This window comes from Amblyraja radiata, chromosome 25 (assembly GCF_010909765.2).
Source record: "Amblyraja radiata isolate CabotCenter1 chromosome 25, sAmbRad1.1.pri, whole genome shotgun sequence".
Classification (NCBI taxonomy): domain Eukaryota; kingdom Metazoa; phylum Chordata; class Chondrichthyes; order Rajiformes; family Rajidae; genus Amblyraja; species Amblyraja radiata.
Genome location: NC_045980.1, coordinates 4,695,595 through 4,723,133, shown reverse-complemented (window position 1 = coordinate 4,723,133; position 27,539 = coordinate 4,695,595). Strand labels below are relative to the sequence as shown.

Below are 27,539 nucleotides of genomic sequence, written 5' to 3'. Positions count from 1 at the left end.
TCCAACGCCAACCAAACCGAAAATCCAGACACCAGCGCAACAACAGCAGCGAAGAACCTACAAAAAGAAGTAAACCTGCCACTGGTAACTATGGAGGTAGGTGGGTCTGGTTCCCTACAAAATACAGGGAGCATGGAGGTTGGGGGGAGACTACACTCTTTTCTGAATGCATGAGCATGTTAACAACCGATACTTACATCTTAAGCAGTATCCAGGGATATACAATAGAGTTTATACACAAGTACAGCCCTCCAGTTCAACATATACCGAACCGAATGTTCGTGCCTTCTGATAAAGAAAAATCAAAAGCGCAAGCTGAACTGGAGCGGCTTTACATAAAAGGTGTAATTGAGAAAACTCAACACGAACCATTAGAATTCGTGTCCAATATATTTATCAAAAACAAAAAAGATGGTGGTTGTCGCATCACCATAGATCTGACTAAATGGATACCTTTGTTACTGCTAAACAATTACTTTCCAAAGGTTACTTCATGGCCAGCATCGATTTAAAAGATGCTTACTATCCAGTGCCTATACGAGGTGACCATAGATGTTACTTAAAATTCAACTGGATGGGCAACTCTGGCAGTATAAAGCACTGCCAAATGGGTCATCAGCCCCAGGCTGTTCACAAACATTTTGAAACCAGCCCTAGCGTTTCTACGTAAACGTAAACACATGGTCATGGCATATTTAGATGACATACTCATTGTGGGCAAAACTTTGGAATTGGCCAAACAAACTGTAACAGCCACAAAACAGTTATTTGAAAAACTGGGATTTATTATCCATCCAGTTAAATCTAAACTAACGCCTTCCACTACTATGGACTATTTGGGGGTTTCACCATTGACTCAGTTCACATGTCGGTGACTCTGCCTAAGGGAAAGGCTAGAGATTTAATAGAGGCTTGCATAACCTCATTGACATCAGCAAACCATCCATCAGATTGGTAGCAAAAGTAATTGGCAAATGGTGGCTGCCTTTCCAGCCACACAATTTAGACCTCTACATTACCAAAACTTACAGAGAGCAAAAATACAAGCACTCTGAATTAATGCAAGTCACTTTGACAGACCTATGAAACTACCAATCAAGCTAAAATGGAATAAAATAGTGGATAGATAACATCTGGCTTTGTTCCAATCCAATCATTGTCAGTAACCTTTCCATGGCACTACAAACTGATGCCAGTGCACTTGGGTGGGGAGCCACCAATACCATCACCAGCTGTGGAGGTAGATGGACTGCTCAGGAGGCATCATTATTACTCACACTGGGCATAAACTACCTGGAAATGTTGGGTGCATTCCATGGCCTAAAGTCATATTGTACTGGATCATATCACCAGCATGTTAGACTACAGATAGACAATACCACCGTGGTAGCATACATTAACCACATGGGTGGAAACAAATCGACATCATGTGACAATCTGGCTAATACAATTTGGCAATGGTGTATCCAGAGAGATATTTGGATATCAGCCACTTACCTACCAGGGAGACTAAATTTAGTGGCAGACACCAGGTCACGCAAATTTAATGAAAACACCGAATGGATGTTGAATAAAAAATAATTTGCTGATATTACAGCAAAATATGGAACACCAGATATCGATCTATTCGCATCCAGACTTAACCACCAGTTATCAAATTATGTTTCATGGGAACCAGACCCTGGGGCAGCGGCGACAGATGCATTTTCGCTGCATTGGGGGGGAAATTGTTTATTTACGCATTCCCTCCTTCCTGCCTCATCAGTCGGGTATTAAGGAAAATACAACAAGACTCTGCGTCTGGTATTGGTAGTACCCGATTGGCCTACTCAACCATGGTTCCCAGTGGTATTAAACATGGTATTAGAACCATGTATCACCATCCCACATAGACCAGATTTATTGCTACATCCCGTAACAAGGGATAGCCACCCATGCCATAAACATTTGAACTTATTAATTTGTAGAATTTTAAAAACATCTCTACTACAACTGAGACTGACGGACCGAACAGTGAACATGATCTCGGCGGCCCAAAGACAGTCAACCAAAAAACAGTATCTGGTCTATATCAGGAAGTGGGCGATGCACTGCCATAAAAACAACATCACCTACAGAGACATGAACATCCCGTCTGTTCTGGAATATCTGGCAGGCCTCCACTATGATGAGGGGCTCAGCTACAGTGCCATCAACTGCGCCAGAAGTGCCCTATCGACTTACCTATGGCAGGGGACAGAGTGTTACTCTGTTGGGACTCACCCACTGGTAACAAAACTTATGAGGGGAATTTTTAATACTAATCCCCCAAGAACCAGGTACTCCCAAATATGGGATGTAAGTATTATCCTGAAGATGCTCAGGAATTGGTCTCCAGCAACAGCTCTGTCCCTACACAGACTGACATTAAAAACAGTCATGCTAATGGCATTGGTCACGGCACAGAGGGTACAGTCACTGCATAAACTAAGACTGGACAACATGACTTCCTCAACAGAAAATATTACGTTTCATATCTATGAGTTAGTAAGCAGAACAGACAGGGATCAGCAGGCCTCAATATACAATTTAGGTCATACCCAAACAGATGACCGTCTGTGTATAATAAGACATCTGTCGTGTATAATAAGACAGATGTTCGGCAGCTGTGGCAGGGTCTGAATGCAATCACCTCCTACAAGGCAAAACCAGGAGGCAGCTCGAATGCCGGTGTAACATCACTCCCTGACGAGCTCAATGCGTTTTACGCACGCTTTGACAGGGAGAATACTGATGTGCCTTCCCGATCCCCCATTCGCTGTGATGGCATTTCAGTCTCAGTCACAGAGGCTGATGTCAGGAAATCCTTCAGAGGGGTGAACCCCCGAAAAGCACCTGGACCTGATGGTATACCCGGCCGTGTTCTAAAAACCTGTGCGGACCAACTGGCGGGAGTTTTTACGGACATTTTCAACCTCTCACTTCTGAGGTCTGAGGTCCCCACCTGCTTTAAAAGGGCATCAATTATACCGGTGCCCAAGAAGAGTAAGGTGACATGCCTCAATGACTATCGACCAGTGGCACTAACGCCGGTGGTGATGAAGTGCTTTGAGAGGTTGATCATGGAGCAAATCAACTCCTACATCGACAAAAACCTGGACCCACTGCAGTTCACGTACCGCCACAACAGATCAACGGTGGATGCGATCTCGCTGGCCCTCCACTCCGCACTGGACCACTTGGACAACAAAAACTCATATGTCAGGCTGTTATTCATTGATTACAGCTCGGCATTTAACACAATCATCCCCTCCAAACTGGTTACCAAACTCGCAGAACTGGGTCTCTGCGCATCCCTCTGCAACTGGATCCTCGACTTCCTCGTCCACAGACCACAGTCTGTTCGTATTGGTGGAAATGTGTCAGCCTCAATAACAATCAGCACGGGAGCACCTCAAGGCTGCGTGCTCAGCCCCCTGCTGTACTCACTCTATACCCATGACTGCGTAGCGAACCACAGTGCGAACTCCATCATCAAGTTCGCTGACAACACCACTATTGTGGGGCGTATCACTGATGGGGATGAGTCAGAGTACAGAAGAGAGATCGAGCAACTGTCCATATGGTGCCAGCGCAATAACCTGGCCCTCAACACCAGCAAAACCAAGGAACTGATTGTGGACTTTGGAAGGAGTAGGAAGGGGACCCACAGCCCCATTTATATCAACGGGTCGATGGTTGAAAGGGTCAAGAACTTCAAATTCCTGGGCGTGCACATCTCTGAAGATCTTTCCTGGTCCGAGAACACTAACGCAATTATCAAAAAAGCTCATCAGCGCCTCTACTTCCTGAGAAGATTACGGAGAGTTGGATTGTCAAGGAAGACTCTCTCTAACTTCTACAGGTGCACAATCGAGAGCATGCTGACCGGTTGCATCGTGGCTTGGTTCGGCAATTTGAGCGCCCTGGAGAGGAAAAGACTACAAAAAGTAGTAAACACTGCCCAGTCCATCATCGGCTCTGACCTTCCTTCCATCGAGGGGATTTATCGCAGTCGCTGCCTCAAAAAGGCTGGCAGTATCATCAAAGACCCACACCATCCTGGCCACACACTCATCTCCCTGCTACCTTCAGGTAGAAAGTACAGGAGCCTGAAGACTGCAACAACCAGGTTCAGGAATAGCTATGCGTCGTGGCGGGGTTCTTCACGTAATCCCTCATCGTAACTCCTCATAAAATACAGATCAAACTTCAAACTGGTAAGTTCTCGTTTAATCTTACTATTAATCACTCCAATATCCACTTAGTTAAAACTCAGGAATCAAATCTATTCCTACTCCCCATGTATAGCTTAATAGAACAGCAGTCCATTAACAACCAAGCCATGACAAATCTTCAGACATGTTAAATGTGCATCATTTTACACCTATTGTTCATATACAAACCTTCCATTCAGTTTGCGCATAGAACATCTGCAAAGTTTGACGGTTCTGTACTTAAAGGTGAATTATGACATTCTTATACAATGCTATCATAGAGGTCATAATATATACGTCCATTGTGAAAAGGAGATTAACCATACCAGTTAGAATCGAAAATGACGTGAAACCTCTCCATAGATGTTTGTAGAACAAGAAGAAAATTGGTAGCCGAGCATACATCCGATCACAAAGGAATGAGCTTATCTGGATACTGTAGGCCTCAGCCTGGATGCCCTTTGCAAATCTTGCTGTAACTTCCTGCTTTCTTTTATGGACGTAGCATGGTCATTACATCAAAAGGACCATTGATACCTCAGGAACTATATTTCATGCCGGAATTTTCAGCGGAGGCAGATGAATAGGATGAAATAAAAGAGACTTCAAACCAAAGCACTTGGCTTCTTTGCTCATTTATTTAGATTTGGATATGTATGGAATTCATCTTACCTCCTCTTCTTCTTGTGATTCTGTTGGTCCATTACGAGTTTCTTGGAAAAGGATCTTTTTCATTTTTCTATACTGTAGATTATCCAGCTCTCGAACTGCATCTTTTGTTCTTGCAATAAGGTCACAAAGAACTCTTTGTGGATGCTCTCGGCGTACAAATTCATGCTGAAACAGAAATTTCAAATTATCAGTACTAAAATATCTAATCAAAATCTAATTATGTTTTTTATATAATACATGCTGTATTATAAAAAAAATACAACTACAAGAGAACATTGGAAATATTTTAATTTTCAAGAAACACGATCATTGTGGGAAGCAAACACCCCATACATAAATAATGATACTGTGCTTCATACACTGAAATACATTGGAACCATAATCTTGGTGTGAATAAACAACAGAACACACTTCCCATGTTTATAGCAGGATTTTTATTCTTGTTAGGCATTTCTTCATGCACCGTGCAGTCAAATTCAAGATGTTCTCATTAAATATGTACTTTTGAGCCAGTGTAAGAAGCAAATTATCCAGTAAGATAAGGCAGCTATTAGAATATTTATGAATCTATGTAGGTTACTTGTATGCATTGCTGAAGAGGATGTCTGGGCAGCCTACACATACTACAGAAGTACCATTCTATTGTATCATATAGAAAAATATTACCAGAATATCACTCACTTATGGAAGTTGTACATGCCCAAAAAGCTAGATGCCAATTGATTATCTGAAAGCATGCAGGAAATGGAAACTTATCCTTCTTTTAATATTCAACATTAAGAATCAATTGTTTTTGCAGCATTGTTAGTTCTATTTCCATATTCATGAAGTCCAACTACCTACTAATGTGGTTTGAGAGAAAAATATTCCAGCAACATTTGTGCCTCTTGTCACCAAGACAAATGTGCACAGCTCGTTCAAGAGGTGCAAAGGAACTCAGCTTCTCTTGTGAAAAGAATGAACTGACATGATATTCCAAAATAGATTAAAAAATCAGACACAAATTCAAAACAATGCAAAGTAAAATTAGGACCACCATGAAGTTCTCCTAATAAAGTGCTTGACACATGGAAAGAACATTATCCAAATATAAATATCCTTGATCTCTTAAGCAACTGGCAGTCACTTGACGGAAGGCTTGGGGCAAGTCATAAGCATTCATTTTGCATATATTATGACAGCAAAACATAATTGAAGCCATTGATTGGGCCAAACATGCACTTGTAGCAAATTCCACAATACTAGGCTTCCACATTATTTTAATCCAAGCCATCACTGCTGAGTGACACACCACCCTCCCTCCATCCTCTCACCTTCCCCCAACATATCCAGTCATTTAACTGCCCATCCGATTCTCACTCCCCCACAGACAGACTCCTCTCTCTGCACCAGAGACATATGCAGAAAGAGGCACGAATCGCACAAGTAGCAAAGAACAGTCAGAGAGCGTGCTGAGAGTATCCTTAACCACTGGGTAAGGAGGATTGTCCAGCAGGTTCCGGGAGTCAGTTCACCCTGCCATTCCGGTGCAAATGGCATTCTATCAAAACCAATTCTCCAGACCGGTGTGAAGCAGCACTCTACCTGTGGGTCATCAGGACTGACTATCACTTGCTCATTCTCAGTCCTCGTTAAAAAATGTTAACTGATGACTGTAAATGGTCAGCACATGGTAATCAATAGGAGGCACAGGATAGCATCATTATTTAAGAAGTATGGCAAGTTTGTAAATTAAGCCATTCTCCATTTTGGAAGTGAATTTAATTACTGATGTTGGGAACTTACTGCATATATGAATATAACATCAACATTACTCTTCCACAATTTTGTCTACCTTGTCCACAACATACAGTGCCCTCCATAATGTTTGGGACAAAGACCCATCATTTATTTATTTGCCTCAGTACTCCACAATTTGAGATTTGTAATAGAAAACAATCACATGTGGTTAAAGTGTACATTGTCAGATTTTAATAAAGGCAATTTTTATACATTTTGGTTTCACCATGTAGAAATTACAGCAGTGTTTATATATAGTCCCCCCATTTCAGGGCACCATAATGTTTGGGACACAGCAATGTAATGTAAATGAAAGTAGTCATGTTTAGTATTTTGTTGCATATCCTTTGCATGCAATGACTGTTTGAAGTCTGTGATTCATGGACATCACCAGTTGCTCAGTGTCTTCTCTAATGATGCTCTGCCAGGCCCGTATTGCAGCCATCTTTAGCATATGCTTGTTTTGGGGGCTAGTCCCCTTCAGTTCTCTCTTCAGCATATAAAAGGCATGCTGTGATTGACTTGGCCACTCAAGAATTAAGCAATATGCTTTAGCAATATGTTTGGGATCATTGTCTTGCTGTAGAATGAACAGCCGGCCAATGAGTTTTGAGGCATTTGTTTGAACTTGAGCAGATAGGGTGTGTCTATGCACTTCAGAATTCATTAAGCTACTACCATCAGCAGTTGTATCATCAATGAAGATAAGTGAGCCAGTACCTTCAGCAGCCATACATGCCCAGGCCATAACACCCCCACCACCACGTGTTTCACAGATGAGATAGTATGCTTTGGATCTTGGGCAGTTCCTTCTCTCCTCCATACTTTGCACGTCATCACTCTGATATGTTAATCTTCGTCTCATCTGTCCACAAGAACTTTTTCCAGAACTGTGGCTGCTTTTTTAAGTACTTCTTGGCAAACTCTAACCCGGCCATCCTATTTTTGTGGCTAACCAGTGGTTTGCATCTTGTAGTGTAGCCGCTCTATTTCTGTTCATGAAGTCTTCTGTGGACAGTGGTCATTAACAAATCCACAACTGACTCCTGAAAAGTGTTTCTGATCTGTCGGACAGGTGTTTGTTTTTTTTTCTTTATTATAGAGAGATTTCTTCTGTCATCAGCTGTGGATGTTTTCCTTGGCCTGCCAGACCCTGCAATTACTAAGCTCACCAGTGCTCTCTTTCTTCTTAATCATGTTCCAAACAGTTGATTTTGGTAGGTAGACAAAAGTGCTGGAGAAACTCAGCGGATGCAGCAGCATCTATGAAATAGGCAACGTTTCGGGCCGAAACCCTTCTTCAGACGTTGAAAAAGTTGATTTTGGTAAGCGTGAGGTTTGGCTGATTTCTCTAACAGTTTTATTCTTGTTTCTCAGTCTCATAATGGCTTATTTGACTTTCATTGGCACAACTTTGGACTTCATGTTGATAAACAACAATAAACGTTTCCAAAGATGATGGAAAGACTGAAGGAAAGACTAGGTGCTGAAAACTCTCTGACAGAGCATTCAGAAAGTATTCAGACCCCTTCACATTTTCCACATTTTGTTACATTACAACCTTATTCTAAAATTGATGTTTTTGTTGTTTTATCTTCAATCTTCACACAATACCCCATAATAAAAAGCGCAAACAGGTGTTTAGAAATTTTTGCAAAGTAATTAAAAAGAAATAACTGAAATATCGCATTTACACAAGTATTCAGACCTTTTACTCAGTTCTTTGTTAAGGCACCTTTGGCAGCGATTACAGCCTCAAGTCTTCTTGGGTATGACGCTACAAGCTTGGCACACCTGTACTTGGGTAATTTCTCCCATTCTTCTCTGCAGATCCTGTCAAGCTCTGTCAGGTTGGATGGAGAGTGTCGATGCACAGCTATTTTCAGGTCCCTCGCTAACCGATGTTCGATCGGGTTCAAGTCCGGGCTCTGGCTGGGCCACTCAAGGACATTCAGACTTGTCACAAAGCCACTCCTGTATTGTGTAGGCTGTGTGCTTAGGGTCATTGTCCTGTTGGAAGGTGAACCTCCGCCCCATTCTGAGATCCAGAAGGCTCTGGAGAAGGTTTTCATCAAGGATCTCTCTGTACTTTGCTCCATTCATCTTTCCCTCGATCCTGACTAGTCTCCTAGTTCCTGCCGCTGAAAAACATCCCCACAGCATGATGCTGCCACCATCATGCTTCACTGTAGGTATGGTATTGGCCAGGTGATGAGCGGTGCCTGGTTTCCTCCGGACGTGATGCTTGGCATTCAAGCCAAAGTGTTGATTCTTGGTTTCATCAGACCAGAGAATCTTGTTTCTCATGTTCTGAGTCCTTTAGGTGCCTTTTAGCAAACGTCAAGGGGGCTGTCATTTTACTGAGGAGTGGCATCAGTCTGGCCACTCTACCGTAAAGGCCTGATTGGTGGAGTGCTGCAGTTATAGTTGTCCTTCTGGAAAGGTCTTCCATCACAGAGGAACTCTGGAGGTCTGTCAGAGTGACCATCGTGTTCTTGGTCACCTCCCTGACCAAGGCCCTTCACCCCCGATTGCTCAGTTTGGCTGGGCGGCCAGCTCTATGAAGAGTCCTGGTGGTTCCAAAGTTCTTCCATTTAAGAATGACAGAGGCCACTGTGCTCTTCGGGACCTGCAATACTGCAGAAATTGTTTTATACCCTTACCCAGATCTGTGTCTCGACACAATCCTTCTCGGAGATCTACGGACAATTCCTTTGTCTTCATGGCTTGGTTTTTGCTCTGACATGCACTGTCAACTGTGGGACCTTATATGGACAGGTGTGTGCTTTTCCAAATCCTGTACAATCATTTTAATTTACCACTGGTGGACACCAATTAAGTTGCAGAAATCAAAGATAATCAATGGAAACAGGATGAATCTAAGCTCAATTTTGAGTGTCATAGCAAAGGGTCTGAATACTTATGTAAATATGATATTTCATTTTTTTCTTTTAAATTACTTAGCAAAAATTTCTAAACACCTGTTTTTGCTTCTTCATTCTGGGGTATTGTGTGTAGATTGATGATTAAAAAAAATGAATTTAATCCATTTTAAAATAAGGCTGTAACATAACAAAATGTGGAAAAAGTGAAGAGGTCTGAATACTTTCTGAATGCACTGTATGCTGCATGAAGGAGGCATTCAAACACACCTGAGCAATTACAAACACCTGAGAAGCCATGTATTCCAAACATTATGATGCCCTGAAATGAGGGGACTATGTATAAACACAGCTGTAATTTCTACATGGTGAAACCAAAATGTATAAAAATGGCCTTTAATAAAATCTGACAATATGCACTTTAACCACATGTAATTGTTTTCTATTACAAATCTCAAATTGTGAAGTACAGAGGCAAATAAATAATTGATGGGTCTTTGTCCCAAAATTATGGAGTGCCCTGTAATTGCAATGTTTTGAAGTTCATCTCGCAAGTTAAGTAGGACCAAATATTTAATTAAATAATGCGGGTGACAATAAACATGAACTCCCCGTGAAACAATCAGTGCAATGTTACAATTTCTCCTGTTCAACACTTACCAAATTTAACACAAATCATTTTATAATAATTTAATCGCTTCACTTTGATTTAACAAACAACCATCATATTGTGATTTTGGGAATTTATTTTCTACAGGCAGGATTTAAAAAATAAATTCTTTAACCTGAAGTTTTAAAAGAATTGAAAACAGAACCAAAATCATAACTCATGAGGTATTAAATTTGTTATCTATGATTTATGGCAAAACAAGTTTTGATAACTGACTAAAGACATTAAAAATAGCTAAAACAGCATACAAAAGATAAAGATAAGCAATCCCAAAACAGATCAGATTTCCAGTCTTGCCAGTTCTACCTGCAAATTGTGAACAAAAACTAACCGAAAAGAATCGTCCAACAACATGCATTTGGAACTATATTCAGTCAAATCTGGCAAATGGATGAGCTACCTTGCATTCTTCAAGATATCCATCAAGAAAGGTCATTTATTTTGCACGACTGATACAAGTAAAAAGACCGCAGCATTACATCCATTAAAGGGGATGGGATCAGAAAATATGCTGCTTGTGGTAAAGACGACTTGCACTCCAGAAAGGGACCGCACGACGGCGCAGCGGTAGAGTTGCTGCCTTACCGCACTTTGCGCGCCAGAGACCCGGGTTCGATCCCGACTACCGGTGTTGTCTGTAAGGAGTTTCTACATTCTCCCCGTGACCTGCGTGGGGTTTTCCCCCCGAGATCGGTTTCCTCTCACACTCCAAAGTCGTACAGATTCGTAGGTTAATTGACTTGGTGTATGTGTAAAATTGTCCCTAGTGTGTGTAGGATAGTGTTAATGTGCGGGGATCGCTGGTCGGCGCGGACTCGGTGGGCCGAAGGGCCTGGTTCCACGCTGAATCTCTAAACTAAACTATACTAAACCTCTATCCAAGCCATTCTAGTAGAGTTACAAATGGTGCTTATCAGCAACATGCTCACCGATGCCAAGCTTTGTTACCTCGGGGACATTCAGCTCTCAGCTTTGGCCCAAACCTGGAACCATAGGTAGGTTAAGATGACAGTAAGGCAGCAGAGTGGCTAGAATCTGCAAACGCATGAAGGAGCCCTGAAGTCAATGAGCATCAAGGGGAAAATATTCTGAGAACTGGAGACATACTTTGCCACCAGGATGGCATCCATGGCTATTGTAGACTATCAGCTCAGGGTATCCCTTCAGTAGTTCTTCAGAGCAGCAATTTAGGCCTAACTATGTTCAGTATTGCATCATAAAAAGGTCAAAAGGAGACCAGTCATATAAATGTGTTGGTAGGAACTGCAGATGTTGGTTTAAACTGAAGATAGACACACAAAGCTGGAGTAACTCAGTGGGTCAGGCAGCATGTCTGGAGAAAAGGAATAGGTGACATTTCGGGTTGAGACCCTTCTTCAGACTGAGTCAGGAGAAAGTGAAATTAGAGATATAGATGGGGATTTAGAGAGATATAGAACAAATGAATGAATGATTTGCAAAAAAGTAACACTGATCAAGGAAATGTGAAGCCCACAACGATCCATTGTTGGCTGTGGGCTGGGTGGTAACAAGTTGCAGAGACAATGAAACTCAACAAGGCCACAGTTTTAGGTCTATCTCCAGTCATAAATATGATGGTTATACGATAACTGAATGGCGGAGTAGGCGATGGGCCGAATGGCCTAATTCTACTTCTATCCTTTATGATATAAAGAATAGGTTAGACTCAGTGTATTCTGCAGCAGGTGACTAGCCTCTTACCACTTCAGAACCCTTCTACCATCTAGCAGCCACGGTGGCGCAGCGGTAGAGTTGCTGCCTTACAGCCAATGCAGCGCCGAAGACCCGGGTTCGATCCCAATTACGGGTGCCGTCTGTACGGAGTTTGTATGTTCTCCCCGTGACCTGCATGGGTTTTCTCCGAGATCTTCGGTTTCCTCCCACATTCCACAGGATGGTAGGTTAATTGGCTTAGTAAATGTAAAAATTGTCCCTAGTTGGTGTAGGATAGTGTTAATGTGCGGGGATAGCTGATCTGCGCGGACCCGGTGGGCCGAATGGCCTGTTTCCGTGCTGTATTGCTAAACTAAACTAAAAGTAAAAGTCAGGATTGTGAAGGACTACACTCCACATATCTTGAAGTGTAAGGTTTGAATAACACCGAAGCTCTGTGTCAATTGGAACGCAGCATTCTATTTAACTGGCACCTCAACAATCACTAGAAACGTCCATTCTATCCACTGTTATTACGCTGTGGCTGCACTGTGCACCATCTATACTTCAGTTACTAGCCCAAACCACACTAATAGCAACTTCACTACTGGGAAGAATAAGAGCCAAGGACAAGGGCAGCAAGTGCTTAGGAACACTATCTGTGGTTCCTCTCCATTTCACACAACATACTATATTTAAAGTCAATATTTTCATCACCGTATCAAAATGCTGGCACTTCGACCTAACAGAGGGATTGCAACATTTCAAGATAGTTCACCAACACTTTCTCAAGGCCATTAGGGATGGGAAGTAAATGCTGGCCTTGCATCCTTAAAGTAATTAAAGAAAAGCATAATGTGCACAATTGTGCCGAGGGAAACGAAAAATCACTAATTCGGCAAACCTATTGGGCATTACATACCGAGAGATATCTTCCATTAAGATACTGGGGTTGGAGGAGAGAAATAAATCCCAGTCTAAATGGGTCATTGTAGCATTATTTTGTCTCTATATTAAGACAACAGCAAAAAAAAAGCTTAAAATAGGGACAATAACGCTACAATGTTCCTTTCCAAAGCTCAAAATATAGGAATGTAGTAAGTATCAGCAGATTAAACAAAATTGTGCACATACACTGGAAAGTGTAGCATGGGCAGTCAATCAGTCAAATAGCCCGGATGTAGGGTGTAAGTTGCAGCAGGAGTTAAAACTGGCATGTAACAAAGGTAATGCCACTGTGGTGATGGGGGTTTCAATATGCAGGTAGACTGGGAAAATCAGGCTGGTTCAGGACCCCAAGAAAGAGTGTTTGTAGAATGCCTCCGAGATGGATTCTTAGAGCAGCTTGTAAAGGAGCCGACCAGAGAAAAGGCAATTCTGGATTTAATGTTGTCCAATGAACCAGATATGATAAGAGAACTCGAGGTAAAGGAACCGCTTGGAGGTAGTGATCATAATATGATTAGTTTTAATCTGCAATTTGAGAAGGAGAAGGTTAAATCAGAAGTGGCAGTGATGCAGTTGAACAAAGGGGACTATGAAGGCATGAGGGAGGAGCTGGCCAAAGTAGACTGGAAAGGGATCCTAGCAGGAATGACGGCGGAACAACAATGGCAGGAATTTCTGGGCATAATCCGGGAGACGCAGGATCATTTCATTCCAAAAAGGAAGAAAGATTCTAAGGGGAGTAGGAAGCAACCGTGGCTGACAAGAGAAGTTAGGGATAGAATAAAACTAAAAGAAAAGATGTATAACACAGCAAAGAGTAGCCGGAAGCCAGAGGATTGGGAAACTTTCATAGGTCAACAGAAGGAGACAAAACGGGCAATACGGGCTGAAAAGATGAAGTACGAGGGGAAGCTGGCCAGGAATATAAAGAAGGACAGTAAGGCAAGGCAAGGCAAGTTTATTTGTATAGCACCTTTCAACAATAAGGTAATTCAAAGTGCTTTACATAAAACATTAAAAGCATTGGAAAGAAACACATATGAAATGACATTTAGATGTAAAACGATTATTAGATTATTCAGATAAAATAATTACAAAATTAAAAGCAATCAAATAAAATATTTAAAATGAAATAAAACCAGGAATAGAAGTTACAGTGCAGTATAGGTAATTAATAAATTGTATTGTTTACTGAAAGGCAGCGGCAAACAGAAAAGTCTTCAGTCTAGATTTAAAAGAGCTGAGAGTTGCAGCAGACCTGCAGTTTTCTGGGAGTTTGTTCCAGATATGTGGTGCATAAAAACTAAATGCTGCCTCTCCATGTTTAGTTCTGACTCTGGGGACACAGAGAGGACCTGTCCCAGACGATCTAAGAGGTCTGGGTGGTTTGTAGCTAAGCAGAAGATCAGAAATGTATTTTGGCCCTAAACCATTCAGTGCTTTGTAAACCAACAGTAGTATTTTGAAATCAATTCTTTGACAGACAGGAAGCCAGTGTAAAGACCTCAGAACTGTAGTAATGTGATCTACTTTTTTGGTCTTAGTGAGGACTCGAACAGCAGCGTTCTGAATTAACTGCTGCTGTCTGATCGACTTTTTAGGGAGACCTGTAAAAGCTTCTATAGATATGTTAAGGGAAAAAGAGTAGCAAAGTCAAATGTGGGTCCCTTGAAGGCAGACACGGGTGAAATTATTATGGTCAACAAGGAAATGGCAGAAGAGTTGAATAGGTACTTCGGATCAGTCTTCACTAAGGAAGACACAAACAATCTCCCAGATGTACTGGAGGACAGAGGATCTAAGGGGGTAGAGGAACTGAAAGAAATTTTCATTAGGCGAGAAATAGTATTGGGTAGGCTCATGGGATTGAAGGATGATAAATCCCCTGGGCCTGATGGTCTGCATCCCAGGGTCTTCAGGGAGGTGGCTCTAGAAATAGTGGACGCATTGGTGATCATTTTCCAATGTTCAATAGATTCAGGATCAGTTCCTGTGGATTGGAGGATAGCTAATGTTATCCCACTTTTCAAGAAAGGAGCGAGAGAGAAAACGGGGAATTACAGACCAGTTAGCCTGACTTCAGTGGTGGGAAAGATGCTGGAGTCAATTATTAAAGAGGTAATAATGGGGCATTTGGATAGCAGTAAAAAGATTAGTCCAAGTCAACATGGATTTATGAAAGGGAAATCATGCTTGACTAATCTTCTGGAATTTTTTGAGGATGTGACAAGTAAAATGGATGACGGGGTGCCAGTGGATGCAGTGTATCCAGACGTTCAGAAAGCCTTTGATAAGGTCCCGCACGGGAGACTGGTGACTAAAATTAAAGCACATGGTATTGGGGGTAGGGTGTTGACATGGATAGAAAATTGGTTGGCAAAGAGTAGGAGTGAACGGGTCCTTTTCAGAATGGCAGGCAGTGGCGAGTGGAGTGCCGCAAGGCTCGGTGTTGGGGCTGCAACTGTTTATCATATATATTAATGATTTGGAAGAGGGAATTAGGAGCAACACTAGCAAGTTTGCGGATGACACAAAGCTGGGTGGCAGTGGGAACTGTGAAGAGGATGATAGGAGGTTGCAGGGTGACCTGGACAGGTTGAGTGAGTGGGCAGATGCATGGCAGATGCAGTATAATATAGATAAATGTGAGGTTATCCACTTTGGCGGCAAAACCAAGGGGGCAGATTATTATCTCAATGGGGTTAGGTTAGGTAAGGGGGAGATACAGCGAGACCTGGGTGTCCTTGTACACCGGTCACTGAAAGTTGCCGTGCAGGTACAGCAGGCAGTGAAGAAAGCTAATGGAATGTTGGCCTTCATAAAAAGAGGATTTCAGTATCGGAGTAAAGAGGTTCTTCTGCAGTTGTATAGGGCTCTGGTGAGGCCACATCTGGAGTATTGTGTACAGTTTTGGTCTCCTAATTTGAGGAAGGACATCCTTGTGATTGAGGCTATACAGCGTAGGTTCACGAGATTGATCCCTGGGATGGCGGGACTGTCATATGAGGAAAGATTGAAAAGACTAGGCTTGTATTCACTGGAGTTTAGAAGGATGAGGAGGATCTTATAGAAACATATACAATTATAAAAGGACTGGACAAGCTAGATGCAGGAAAAATGTTCCCAATGTTGGGAGAGTCCAGAACCAGGGGCCACAGTCTTAGAATAAAGGGGAGGTCATTTAAGACTGAGGTGAGAACATTTTTTTCACCCAGAGAGTTGTGAATTTATGGAATTCCCTGCCACAGAGGGCAGTGGAGGCCAAGTCACTGGATGGATTTAAGAGAGATAGATAGAGCTCTAGGGGCTAGTGGAGTCAAGGGATATGGGGAGAAGGCAGGCACGGGTTATTGATAGGGGACGATCAGCCATGATCACAATGAATGGCGGTGCTGGCTCGAAGGGCCGAATGGCCTCCTCCTGCACCTATTTTCTATGTTTCTAATCTTGTTCTACACAAACTTGACCCCTCCGGATGTAAGAATCTGTTTTAATATTCCATCTTTCACTTGACTGAAACAGATGCAAGTGTCCACAAATCCAAATGCTTTGATTCTTATTCAAAATTCACTTCATCTACAGTGTCCTCTATAATGTTTGGGACAAAGACCCATCATTTATTTATTTGCCTCTGTACTCCACAATTTGAGATTTGTAATTTAAAAAATCATGTGTGGTTTAAGTGTACATTGTCAGATATTATTAAAGGGTAATTTTATACATTTTGGTTTCACCATGTAGAAATGACAGCTGTATATAGCTGTATGTACATAGAAATTACAGTGTATATACATAGTCCCCCACATTTCATTTCACCATAATGTTTGGGACACATGGCTTCACAGGTGTTTTTAATTGTTCAGGTATGATTAATTGCCTCCTTAATGGAGGTATAAGAGAGCTCCCAGCACCTAGTTTTTCCTCCAGTCTTTCCATCATCTTTGGAAACTTCTATTGCTGTTTATCAACATGAGGACCAAAGTTGTGCCAATGAAAGTCAAATAAGCCATTATGAGACTGAGAAACAAGAATAAAACTGTCAGAGACATCAGCCAAACCTTACTCTTATTAAAATCAACTGTTTGGAACAACATTAAGAAGAAACAGAGCACTGGTGAACTTACTAACTGCAAAGGGACTGGCAGGCCAAGGAAGACCTCTACAGCTGATGACAGAAGAATTCTCTCTATAATAAAGAAAAAATCCCAAACACCTGTCCGACAGATCAGAAACCCCTATCAGGAGCGGATTTGTCAATGACCACTGTCCGTAGAAGACTTCATGAACAGAAATACAGAGGCAACATACACTGCAAGATGCTAACCACTGGTTAGCCGCAAAAATAGGATGGCCGTGTTGCAGTTTGCCAAGAAGTACTTAAAAGAGCAACCACAGTTCAGGAAAAAGGTTTTCTGGACAGATGGGAGGAAGATTAATTTGTATCAGAGAGAAGGAACTGCCCAAGATCCAAAGCATACCACCTCATCTGTGAAACACGGTGGAGGGGGTGTTATAGTCTGGGCATGTGTGGCTGCTGCAGGTACTGGCTCACTTATCTTCAACTGCTGATGGTAGTAGCATAATGAATTCTGAAGTGTATAGACACATCCTATCTACTCAAGTTCAAACAAATGCCTCAAAACTCATTGGCCGGCAGTTCATTCTACAGCAAGACAATGATCCCAAACATACTGCTAAAGCAACAAAGAAGTTTTTCAAAGCTAAAAAATGGTCAATTCTTGAGTGGCCAAGTCAATCATCCGATCTGAACTCAATTGAGCATGCCTTTGTATGCTGAAGAGAAAATTTAAGGGGATAAACAAGCATAAGCTAAACATGGCTGCAATACAGGCCTGGCAGAACATCACCAGAGAAGCCACCCAGCAACTGGCGATGTCCATGAATCACAGACTTCAAGCAGTTATTGCATGCAAAGGATATGCAACAAAATACTAAACATGACTACTTTCATTTACATGACATTATGGTGCCCTGAAATGGGGGGACTATGTATAAACACAGCTGTAATTTCTACATGGTGAAACCAAAATGTATAAAAATGGCCTTTCACATCGGGAGAAGAATAAACAACAGGGGAGAGACAAGACTTTGCCTTCCATCACAGTGAGGAGGGGTTTGGAGATTCACTGTGATGGATGTTTATGTAAATTTGAGTTAATTGTGTGTCTAGGTTTTTTCATGTTTGTATGACTGCAGAAACTTAATTTTGTTTGAACTTAGGTTCAAATGACAAAAAACGGTATTTCGATTCTATTCTGAACCTGATTCTGATTTAATAAAATCTAACAATGTGCACTTTAACTACATGTGATTTTTTTCTATTACAAATCTCAAATTGTGGAGTACAGAGGCAAATAAATAAACGATGGGTCTTTGTCCCAAACATTATGGAGGGCACTGTATTTGACTTGTAGAAATAATTCGAAATGTTTGCTAACATCTTACAAAAAAGTCACAAACCTAATTAAGTTTCCATGTAGAAAAGTTACTGGTTTGGAAATTGAACATAAATTGGTGAACATTAAAGGCAGCTCAAGGCAAAGCATGATTTCAAAGAAGTATTTTAGGAAATAAATGGGTGACACTACAGCTATTATTGGAAATCTTTGAATTCATCTACCTTGGCCTTTAATGCTATTAGAGTAATGAAGTAATTATCTGAAGTTTAAAAAAGATACAGTATCAGCCAAACCACATTATAAATCTAAGAATGGTATGGTGGTTAGGTATAAAAATAGGCAGTAAATACCAATTTACCCATTCTGACACATGGATCAGATTGGATTCAGGACAAGAAATAATGCTAAATTATAGAATTTGGTCAATTCAGAAGTTAGAGGGGAGAAATAAAATCAATTATACGAGGCACACACACACACAAGGTCTTCTGGAATTTTAAAATAATTATCGATTCTGAATTACATCAAATAAACAAAATCATTAATATCTTTTTAAAAAATTAATTAAAATTTTTTTTTAAAAATCATTAATTTCAATTCTTAATTTATCAAGAAGACTTATCCACAGCTTGCAGAAAGATATTATCTTGATCCATAAACATTTAATCGAGGAACCCTGCCAATTAAATAGTATTGCAAGCTTAGGCTGCTGTAATATTTATGATTTATGATCTATTTTAAAGTACCTGCAGGAAAAATTAATTGCTTCTCTTTGCTTTGGAATTTGAATCTGAATGTCAAAACCACAAGCTAACTTTCCACAACTCTAAACATGTTGATTCTACAGGTCCTAAACACATTTGAACTTGGTGGACCAAATAATAATTTTGAAGGTAGACACAGAATGCTGGAGTAACTCAGTGGGGCAGGCAGCATCTCAGGAGAGAAGGAGTGGGTGAAGTTTCGGGTTGAGACCCTTCTTCGGACTGAAATAATAACATTGTATCCTTTTGAGAATACCAAAACAAACAAACCAATATTCAAAAAAAGTCAGAAGTGTGTTCGGACACACTGAAAGCACGTAAATTATCCCAAATATAACAGTACAATTATAGGGCATTCGTTGCAATGAAGTAATTGAAATAACAGCATCATGTGTTGTCGGAACTTAATTAATGTACTGTAATTATAGGATAATAAATATTCATAATTAATTCAGTCACTAATCAGTAATGGTACAGAATTCTTACCCGCAGAAGCTCCGAAGATGTGGGTCTATCCTGGGGAATCTTCTGCAAGCAGTAATCCACAAAGTTCCTAAAAAATTGAGACCTAGAAAATACAAATGAACATTAGAAACCTCAAGATCTATTTACTACAAATACTGCCCTTCAAAGGAACAACTGCTTACTAAAAATCCTTTGCAACAAATATTTTCGATAGTTTTATCAGTCCTGAAATCACAGAAAATGTACAATTATTTCCCTACAATCATGAAATATACACATTTGAGTCAAAAATTAAATTTTAAATTGTATTTATATACACTAAGAGAATAACAATGGCTACAACAATATTTGCAAAAAATACCAATGACTGAGTTTTATTTATTAATTAATGTACATTAAAATATATTGCATATACTACAATAAAGACCATACAATCTGGAAGATACTTAAATGCAATATTAATAAATGATAAATGATACACGATAAAAATGTGATTTGATAATCCTGTCTGATCAGTACAAACATACCACTCATTTGACTGAAGTATTGGCGATTCATTCTGGGCAATGTGATATAAGGCACTCATTGCATTCATGTTGAACAAAGGTGGCTTCCGTTCCGCTGCATAAAAGGCAAATTGAGAGCACATGTTAAAAAGTTGTTTTAACATCCACAGAAGGCAAGTGATAAACCCGCATGGATAAGAACTGTCGTCATAGAGAGTAATCCTATTTAAGATCACCTGTTCAAGCTACTAAAAATCTATTCTATGGTAAACACACGTGGTGTTTATCAAGCACACAAAATTATTAACTAGGTTGAATCAAATCAAAGCAGTTGCTGGTATTTTTTGTCTTTAAATACTACAATGTATTATAATAAACAATTTAATGATTATGCTACTGAAAAGGCAAAATGGCAATCTAAGCAGTATCCTTCTCGTTGAAAATGGATTTCAATGTTTAAATTTGGGGTACTTTTTAAAATCTTAAAAGTAGCATAGATTGTGGTATCAATCAAACCAAGTCAGAGGTTAACATGGTTGAATCAGGCACACCTTAATTGAAAAATATTTTTCATAGTAAGATTTAAGACCTTTCCAGGCTAGGAATTGGCAGAGTCCCTGCACTGGTCTGCACAATACACACAGGCCTAGGTCAGACACTGGGGAAAAAAATGGCAGGCACAGTGGGTTGTCTATAAAGGTTTTGAGGAACTAGCTGCGAGATTGGGCTGACGGTAGGGGACGCCCCTCTCACAGTCCTGCTTTGAGCAGCCAAAAACAATATAATTCCCTTTCTAAATGAAGAACTACGGCTGAGGAAAGGCGCATCATGCTAGGATGTTAGTTACTGCAACAACTGCACTGCATAGATGCACATACAGTGCCCTCCAAAATGTTTGGGACAAGGACCCATCATTTATATATTTGCCTCTGTACTCCACAATTTGAGATTTGTAATAGAAAAAAAATCACATGTGGTTAAAGTGTGCATTGTCAGATTTTAATAAAGGCAATTTTTATACTTTTGGTTTCACCTTGTAGAAATTACAGCAGTGTTTATACATAGTCCCCCCATTTCAGGGCATCATAATGTTTGGGACACAGCAATGTCATGTAAATGAAAATAGTCATGTTTAGTATTTTGTTGCATATCCTTTACACGCAATGACAGTTTGAAGTCTGCGATTCATGGACATCACCTGGGTGTCTTCTCTGGTGATGCTCTGCCAGGCCTGTATTGCAGACATCTTTAGCTTATGCTTGTTTTGGGGGCTTCAGTTTTCCCTTCAGCATATAAAAAGCATGCTCAATTGGGTTCAGATCGGGTGATTGACGGCCACTCAAGAATTTACAATTTTTTAGCTTTGAAAAACTCCTTTGTTGCTTTAGCAGTACGTTTGGGATCATTGTCTTGCTGTAGAAGGAACCGCCAGCCAATGAGCTTTGAGGGTACACAAAAATGCTGGAGAAACTCAGCGGGTGCAGCAGCATCTATGGAGCGAAGGAAATTGGCAAAGTTTCGGGCCAAAACCCTTCTTCTGAGCTTTGAGGCATTTGTTTGAACTTGAGCAGATAGGATGTGTCTGTACACTTCAGAATTTATTATGCTACTACCATCAGTAGTTGTATCATCAATGAAGATAAGTGAGCTATACCTTCAGCAGCCATACATGCCCAGACTATAACACCCCCACCACTGTGTTTCACAGATGAGGAGATATGCTTTGGATCTTGGGCAGTTCCTTCTCTCCTCCACACTTTACTCTTACCATCACTCTGATATGTTAATCCTCGTCTCATCTGTCAACAAGACCTTTTTCCAGAACTGTGGTTGCTCTTTGAAGTACTTCTTGGCAAATTGTAACCCGGCCGTTCTATTTTTGCGGCTAACCAGTGGTTTGCATCTTGCAGGATAGCCTCTGTATTTCTGTTCATGAAGTGCTCTGCGGACAGTGGTCATTGACAAATCCACACCTGACTCCTGGAGAGTGTTTCTGATCTGTCGATCAGGTGTTTGGGGATTTTTCTTTATTATAGAGAAAATTCTTCTGTCTTCAGCTGTGGAGGTCTTCCTTGGCCTGCCAGTGCCTTTGCGATTACTAAGCTCACCAGTGCTCTCTTTCTTTTTAATGATGTTCCAAACAGTTGATTTTGGTAAGCCTAAGGTTTGGCTGAAGTCTCTAACCGTTTTATTCTTGTTTCTCAGTCACATAATGGCTTCTTTGACTTTCATTGGCACAACTTTGGTCCTCATGTTGATAAAAAGCAATACAAGTTTCCAAAGGTGATGGAAAGACTGGAGGAAAGACTAGGTGCTGAGAGCTCTCTTGTACCTGCATTAAGGAGGCAATAAAACGCACCTGAGCAATTACAAACGCCTGTGAAGCCATGTGTCCCAAACATTATGGTGCCCTGAAATGGGGGGACTATGTATAAACACAACTGTAATTTCTACATGATGAAACCAAATGTATAAAAATGGCCTTAAATAAAATCTGGCAATGTACACTTTAACCACGTGATTTTTATCCATTGCAAATCTCAAATTGCGGAGTACAGAGGCAAATAAATAAATGATGGGTCTTTGTCCCAAGCATTATGGAGGGCATTGTATATTGTCGCCCCAACTCCAATCACAATCCGAGTCAAGGAATGAAAACAAACTAAACTTCACAATCTTCCTCTTCATAGCATTTAGCAACAGTACTTGGATAACCTGAGGTATTATCTAACACGTTTAGATTCAAGGGTTCCATTGCAGGTTTCCTTCTGAACAGTGGTCGTACACTTAAACCACTTTCTATTATTGATGAGCATCAAATAAATTTAGAATAATTTAGAAATATGAGTATATCAAGATATTATTTTATGCTTTGTGAATATAATAAACCCCACTGCTAAACAACTGGGACATAAATAGCCAAAAATTTGATATCAGATTCAGGTAGATTAGCAAAGCACTTCTGCAGCAAGCGGCTACAGTTTTTTGAAGAGCACGCTCTAAATCTATGTTCTTTATCTTTCGGAAGGAAGCAAAATACAGGTGCATGGAAAGACAAGTTAAATGTAATAATGACTTGGAAAAATATTCCTTCTCATTAGTAATCAAAATACCAGAACTTATGTTACAATTGCGCTGTTTGTACCCACCACACAAGCTGAAATGATTTGGGATGGCAACTAACCACCATCTTTGCAAAGGCAATTTGAGAAAAGCAGTGATCGTAATGCTAAAGCACATACATAAGATTATATTAGAGCTCGAAATAGGCCATTTCCTAAAAAGTGTAAGCATTAGCATGAAATATTCTGATAATTGAAACAATATTTTGTGTTTTAGATAACAGAATGAAGAAAATAATGGGTCTATTAAAATTATTGATTAAACAATAATCAGAGCGCTATGACATTTCTGGGCAACCTATCACAGAAAGAACATCAAAGCCAAAGGATACAAGCAAAGGGTGCATCAGGAGTGTTTATATATCCTATATAACAAAAGATCATCATTCATTTAAAATTCTAGCTTGCAGCAAAAAAAAAAAACCTTTGGGCAAGGCAGGCAAACATATGGAAGCCTGGATGTCGAGGGAAATTGAGGCTCTTATTAAGAGTAGGGAAGTGGTATGGGATATGTACAGGTGATGAAGCTGAATTTTAGTTAAAATATAAGAAGATATTAAATTGGCTTCTGGGCTAGCTTACATCTTATATTTAGTCTCAAATTAGGCTTGCCTCAGGTTTCGGGTGTGTGGGATAATAAATCCTATAACATTGTCTCCCAAGTGAGGAAGTGACAGAGAAAGAAACAGCTAGTCACATCTTTGAAGTAAGATGCCATAAACCAAATGGCCTATGTTTATGAAGGACCAAATGACAGAGAGGAAGCAGCGAAAGAGCTAGGGTGATCTCTGTGAAGATAAAATGTCGTAAACCAAATGGCCAATGTTATCTTGTACTATGTAAACAAAAGGCCTTTGATGTGATGCATTCTGTGGAAACCTTTTCCTGTACCTCTGACCATAACTAATGTCTGTGAAATGTGCTAAGGGGACAAAAAAACCCTATTTAAGGCAATGTAATTCTGTTGTTCAGTGAGGTGAACTGAGGACGGTCAAGTGTCTGTAATGGTCACTTGACTGGAGTTCTCCCTCCCTTCCATCGGCCGATGTTAAGTAAAGTTTTGAACTGGTCTACCAAACAGTTTGTGTGGTGTCTGTTTATTAAGAAGCGAACCTGGTTTAGTAGTTAAGAAAGTAGCTTTTTCACAGGCAGATTGAGGAGTTTTGGTGAACTAAGTAGTAAGCTGAAAAAGGGAAAAAAAGGGACAGGTGATAGCTCTGGCAGAGGTGAAATCTGGGGCGAATTGAGGAGAATAAAAGATAGAATTGTTTTAGAATGAGTGTAAAGTGGGTTGCTGATGGTCAGTACAGTTGATGGGCCGAAAGGCCCGTTTCCATGTTGTATCTCCCTATAATTTGATGCATTTCAGGTAGAAAGAAATGTGAGGGTAAATCTACTTAATAGATCGGAGTAACAAAGCACTTTACAATGTAAAATCTACAGTTAGACAGGTTATTCACTATTAAATGTTTACATAAAAGGTTTTAACAAGTTGAATTAATTAACAATTCTGTCATTACTGAGGAAAAATAAACATTTATTGAAACTCAGATTTTATTTATTTTTTTAACATTAACTATTATTAATTGCTGCACACGTTTGCTGGCATTTAATAGCCATGACTATGACCAACAGATATAAATGGATCAGATGAATGAAGTACAAACCAAGTTCAATGCATGTAATCCCAAGTGACCAGACATCAACTTTCCCATCATACTGTCCTTCATCCATTGCAAGGATCACTTCTGGGGCCATCCTGTGAAATATTAACATTTAGTCGTTTCAAAACCTTTTTGCGTTGTTCAAGTACGTTTATTTGGGTAGTTAACAAAAATTAAACATCATGACTAAAAGAAATGCTACATTCATTCATAATTGTCAGTCAGAAATACCAATCTGTAGCTGAAAAAACACACAAGGAAATGTACATCTCAATTGATCTGATCAATTGTATTTTCCCTCGCTGTTAAAAACAATTATTTAAAGCAGCTTAATTACTTAATTAATTACTTAAAGAGTAAATTGGTTTACTCGATTCAATCGTCCCATTGCTTAATGTCACTTTGCTCAAGATTTTTTTTTTAATGCAACACTGACCAGGGTTTGAACCTGGGACTTCCTTGTTCCATGGACACATTGTTTAGAGCCATCCGTGAAAATAATTTAAAGATCAATAATTTTATCGACAGTTTTGGTTTTGCTAGTATTATGATAGAAATGTACAGCACAATGACATTTAAGGGTAACTGGGCAGTTCCTGTGCATTGTTGATGTTTATCTTAACGATGCAGTAATATTTTTATTTTAAACCTTAATTACATATTTCTTACCAGTAAGGTGTCCCAACAAAGGAGTTAGCGGGGGAGATTATTGAGGCAGATCCAAAATCAGCCAGCTTAACTTGTCCTGGCTCAGTGAGTAAAATGTTTCCCGCTTTTATGTCTCTGTAAGGAAAGATTAAAATGTCAAAACCACCAACTAATTTGATCCTTTAAGATTGGTTATTAATTTTCTGGCTAAGTTTTCATTTTCAGCTAATTGTTTGACTCAGACCTTATTGAGACTCAGCTCTGGGAGCAGCTGAATGTGCAAAATTTGGGTTTATATTTATCAAAATATCATCCCAGCCTCCTGTTTAGAAAATCTATCCATTACCAACTAAATTTTGAGTTGAGCTAAATTATATCAATGAGATAGCTTGACTGCCGAGCACTTAACTCATTAAAGGTACACAAAAATGCTGGAGAAACTCAGCGGGTGCAGCAGCATTTATGGAGCGAAGGAGATAGGCAACGTTTCGGGCCAAACCCTTTCTTCAGACTGATAGGGGGTGGGGGGAGGCGGGGAGAAGAAAGGAAAAAGGAGGAGGAGCCCGAGGGCTGAGGTAAGAAGGGGAGGAGACCGCAAGGGTTAACAGAATTGTGAGAAATCAATAGATGCTGCTGCACCCGCTGAGTTTCTCCAGCATTTTTGTGTACCTTCGATGTTCCAGCATCTGCAGTTCCTTCTTGAACACTTAACTCATTAACATTTTCACCACCTCTCCCTTAACACTAGGCATGATTTGAGCTACAGATAGCAAGAAATCAAAAGTTTATTCCTAGATTGTAAAGAGATAAGTTCTGAGCATCTCCATTCATCTCATTTCTAGAAGACAATAGGGAATTAATTGGGCAGCTTGGACAACTGGAACATGTTTCAACCAAAGATCCTATAGCGGCTATAAGATCTTTGGTTTCAACGACAGCTCCTGCATTCAAAGGCAAACAAAATCTTTTGCACCACCTAGTGTATTAATGTAACCAGTGCAACATATACAGCTGATCTTAAATGCACTTCCTGCTTTTTATTGGACACAAAGTAGATCCTGCTGTGACCTCCACTAGAGGGAGTGTTCACCTCTCCATGCAACTTAATCTAAATGGCAGTGTTGAATAAACAGCACTGTCAATTCCTGGTAAAATACTCGCCCACATTTTCACCACTGAGTAGGTAAGACACAATATTATTCTCTCCTGCATGCTGTGTGGTACAGATGAACTTGAACAATAGCTCAGACATTCTGTGCAGGAAGAAACTGCAGATGCTGGTTTAAACCAAATATAGACACAAAATGCTGGAGCAACTCGGTGGGACAGGCAGCAACTCTGGAGAGAAGGAATGGGTGATGTTTCGGGTCGAGAAATGGTCTCAAGAAAGGTCTCTACCTGAAACGTTACCCATTCCTTCTCTACAGAGATGCTGCCTGTCCCGCCGAGTTCCTCCAGCATTTTGTGTCTATCTCAGGCATTCTGTTGCATTCAAACAGACAAAAGATTGTTTATCTCTGAAGTTTTGTACTAGTTTGGCAAGCCCGATCTCCTATTGATTACATGGTTTATGCTATCTGGATCTACGCGCTTGAAAGTTATGGCAACTTGTAGAAATTTGTATGAGATTGTTTTTTTTAAATTAGCTATTTATGAATAGAAAGATTTAGTTAAAACTAGACCAAGTGCAGACCCGTTGGGTCTGTTCCCCCAACGTGCAGTTGTGGGGGGGGGGGGGGGGGGGGGCGGCATGCAGCGTCACACAAACTAACTATCTCCCCCCCCGCACTCACGCTAATTACCCCCCTTGATATTATATTAATATTATTAATTTGCTCCTTTTACCCCATAACCACACTCTCTACTGACGCATAGCCCCCAACTTGCAGTCACATCTAGAGAGGGGGGGGGGGGGGCGGGGGTAGAGAGTGAGGGCAGAGAGAGAAGGGGCAGAGACAGAGAGAGAGACAGAAACACAGAGAGAGGGGCAAGAGGGAGAGGGGGGTGGAGAGGAGGAGAAGAGGAAGGGTGGGTGACGTGGGAAAGGTGGGGGAGGAGGGAGAGGGTGAGAGAGAGGGGGTGCTGAGAGG

The 27,539-nt window shown here is 40.5% G+C and overlaps 1 protein-coding gene across 2 annotated transcripts in view; it reads right to left on the bottom strand.

Moving 5' to 3' along the window:
• taok3 (TAO kinase 3) overlaps nucleotides 1-25,605 on the bottom strand; it is a 73,275-nt gene extending 47,670 nt beyond the window's left edge. The window contains exons 1-5 of one of the 2 annotated variants that reach the window (XM_033043106.1): nucleotides 25,471-25,605; nucleotides 24,805-24,896; nucleotides 20,037-20,130; nucleotides 19,531-19,612; nucleotides 4,908-5,072 (exon numbers count right to left, since the gene is read on the bottom strand). In XM_033043106.1, coding sequence (XP_032898997.1) covers nucleotides 4,908-5,072; nucleotides 19,531-19,612; nucleotides 20,037-20,130; nucleotides 24,805-24,895 — 432 coding nt within the window. In that variant the 5' untranslated portion in view covers nucleotide 24,896; nucleotides 25,471-25,605. Of the gene's footprint in view, nucleotides 1-4,907; nucleotides 5,073-19,530; nucleotides 20,131-24,804; nucleotides 24,897-25,470 lie in introns of both variants that reach the window. The other variant, XM_033043107.1, reaches the window with a different exon arrangement.
• Nucleotides 25,606-27,539: the final 1,934 nt, after the last annotated feature.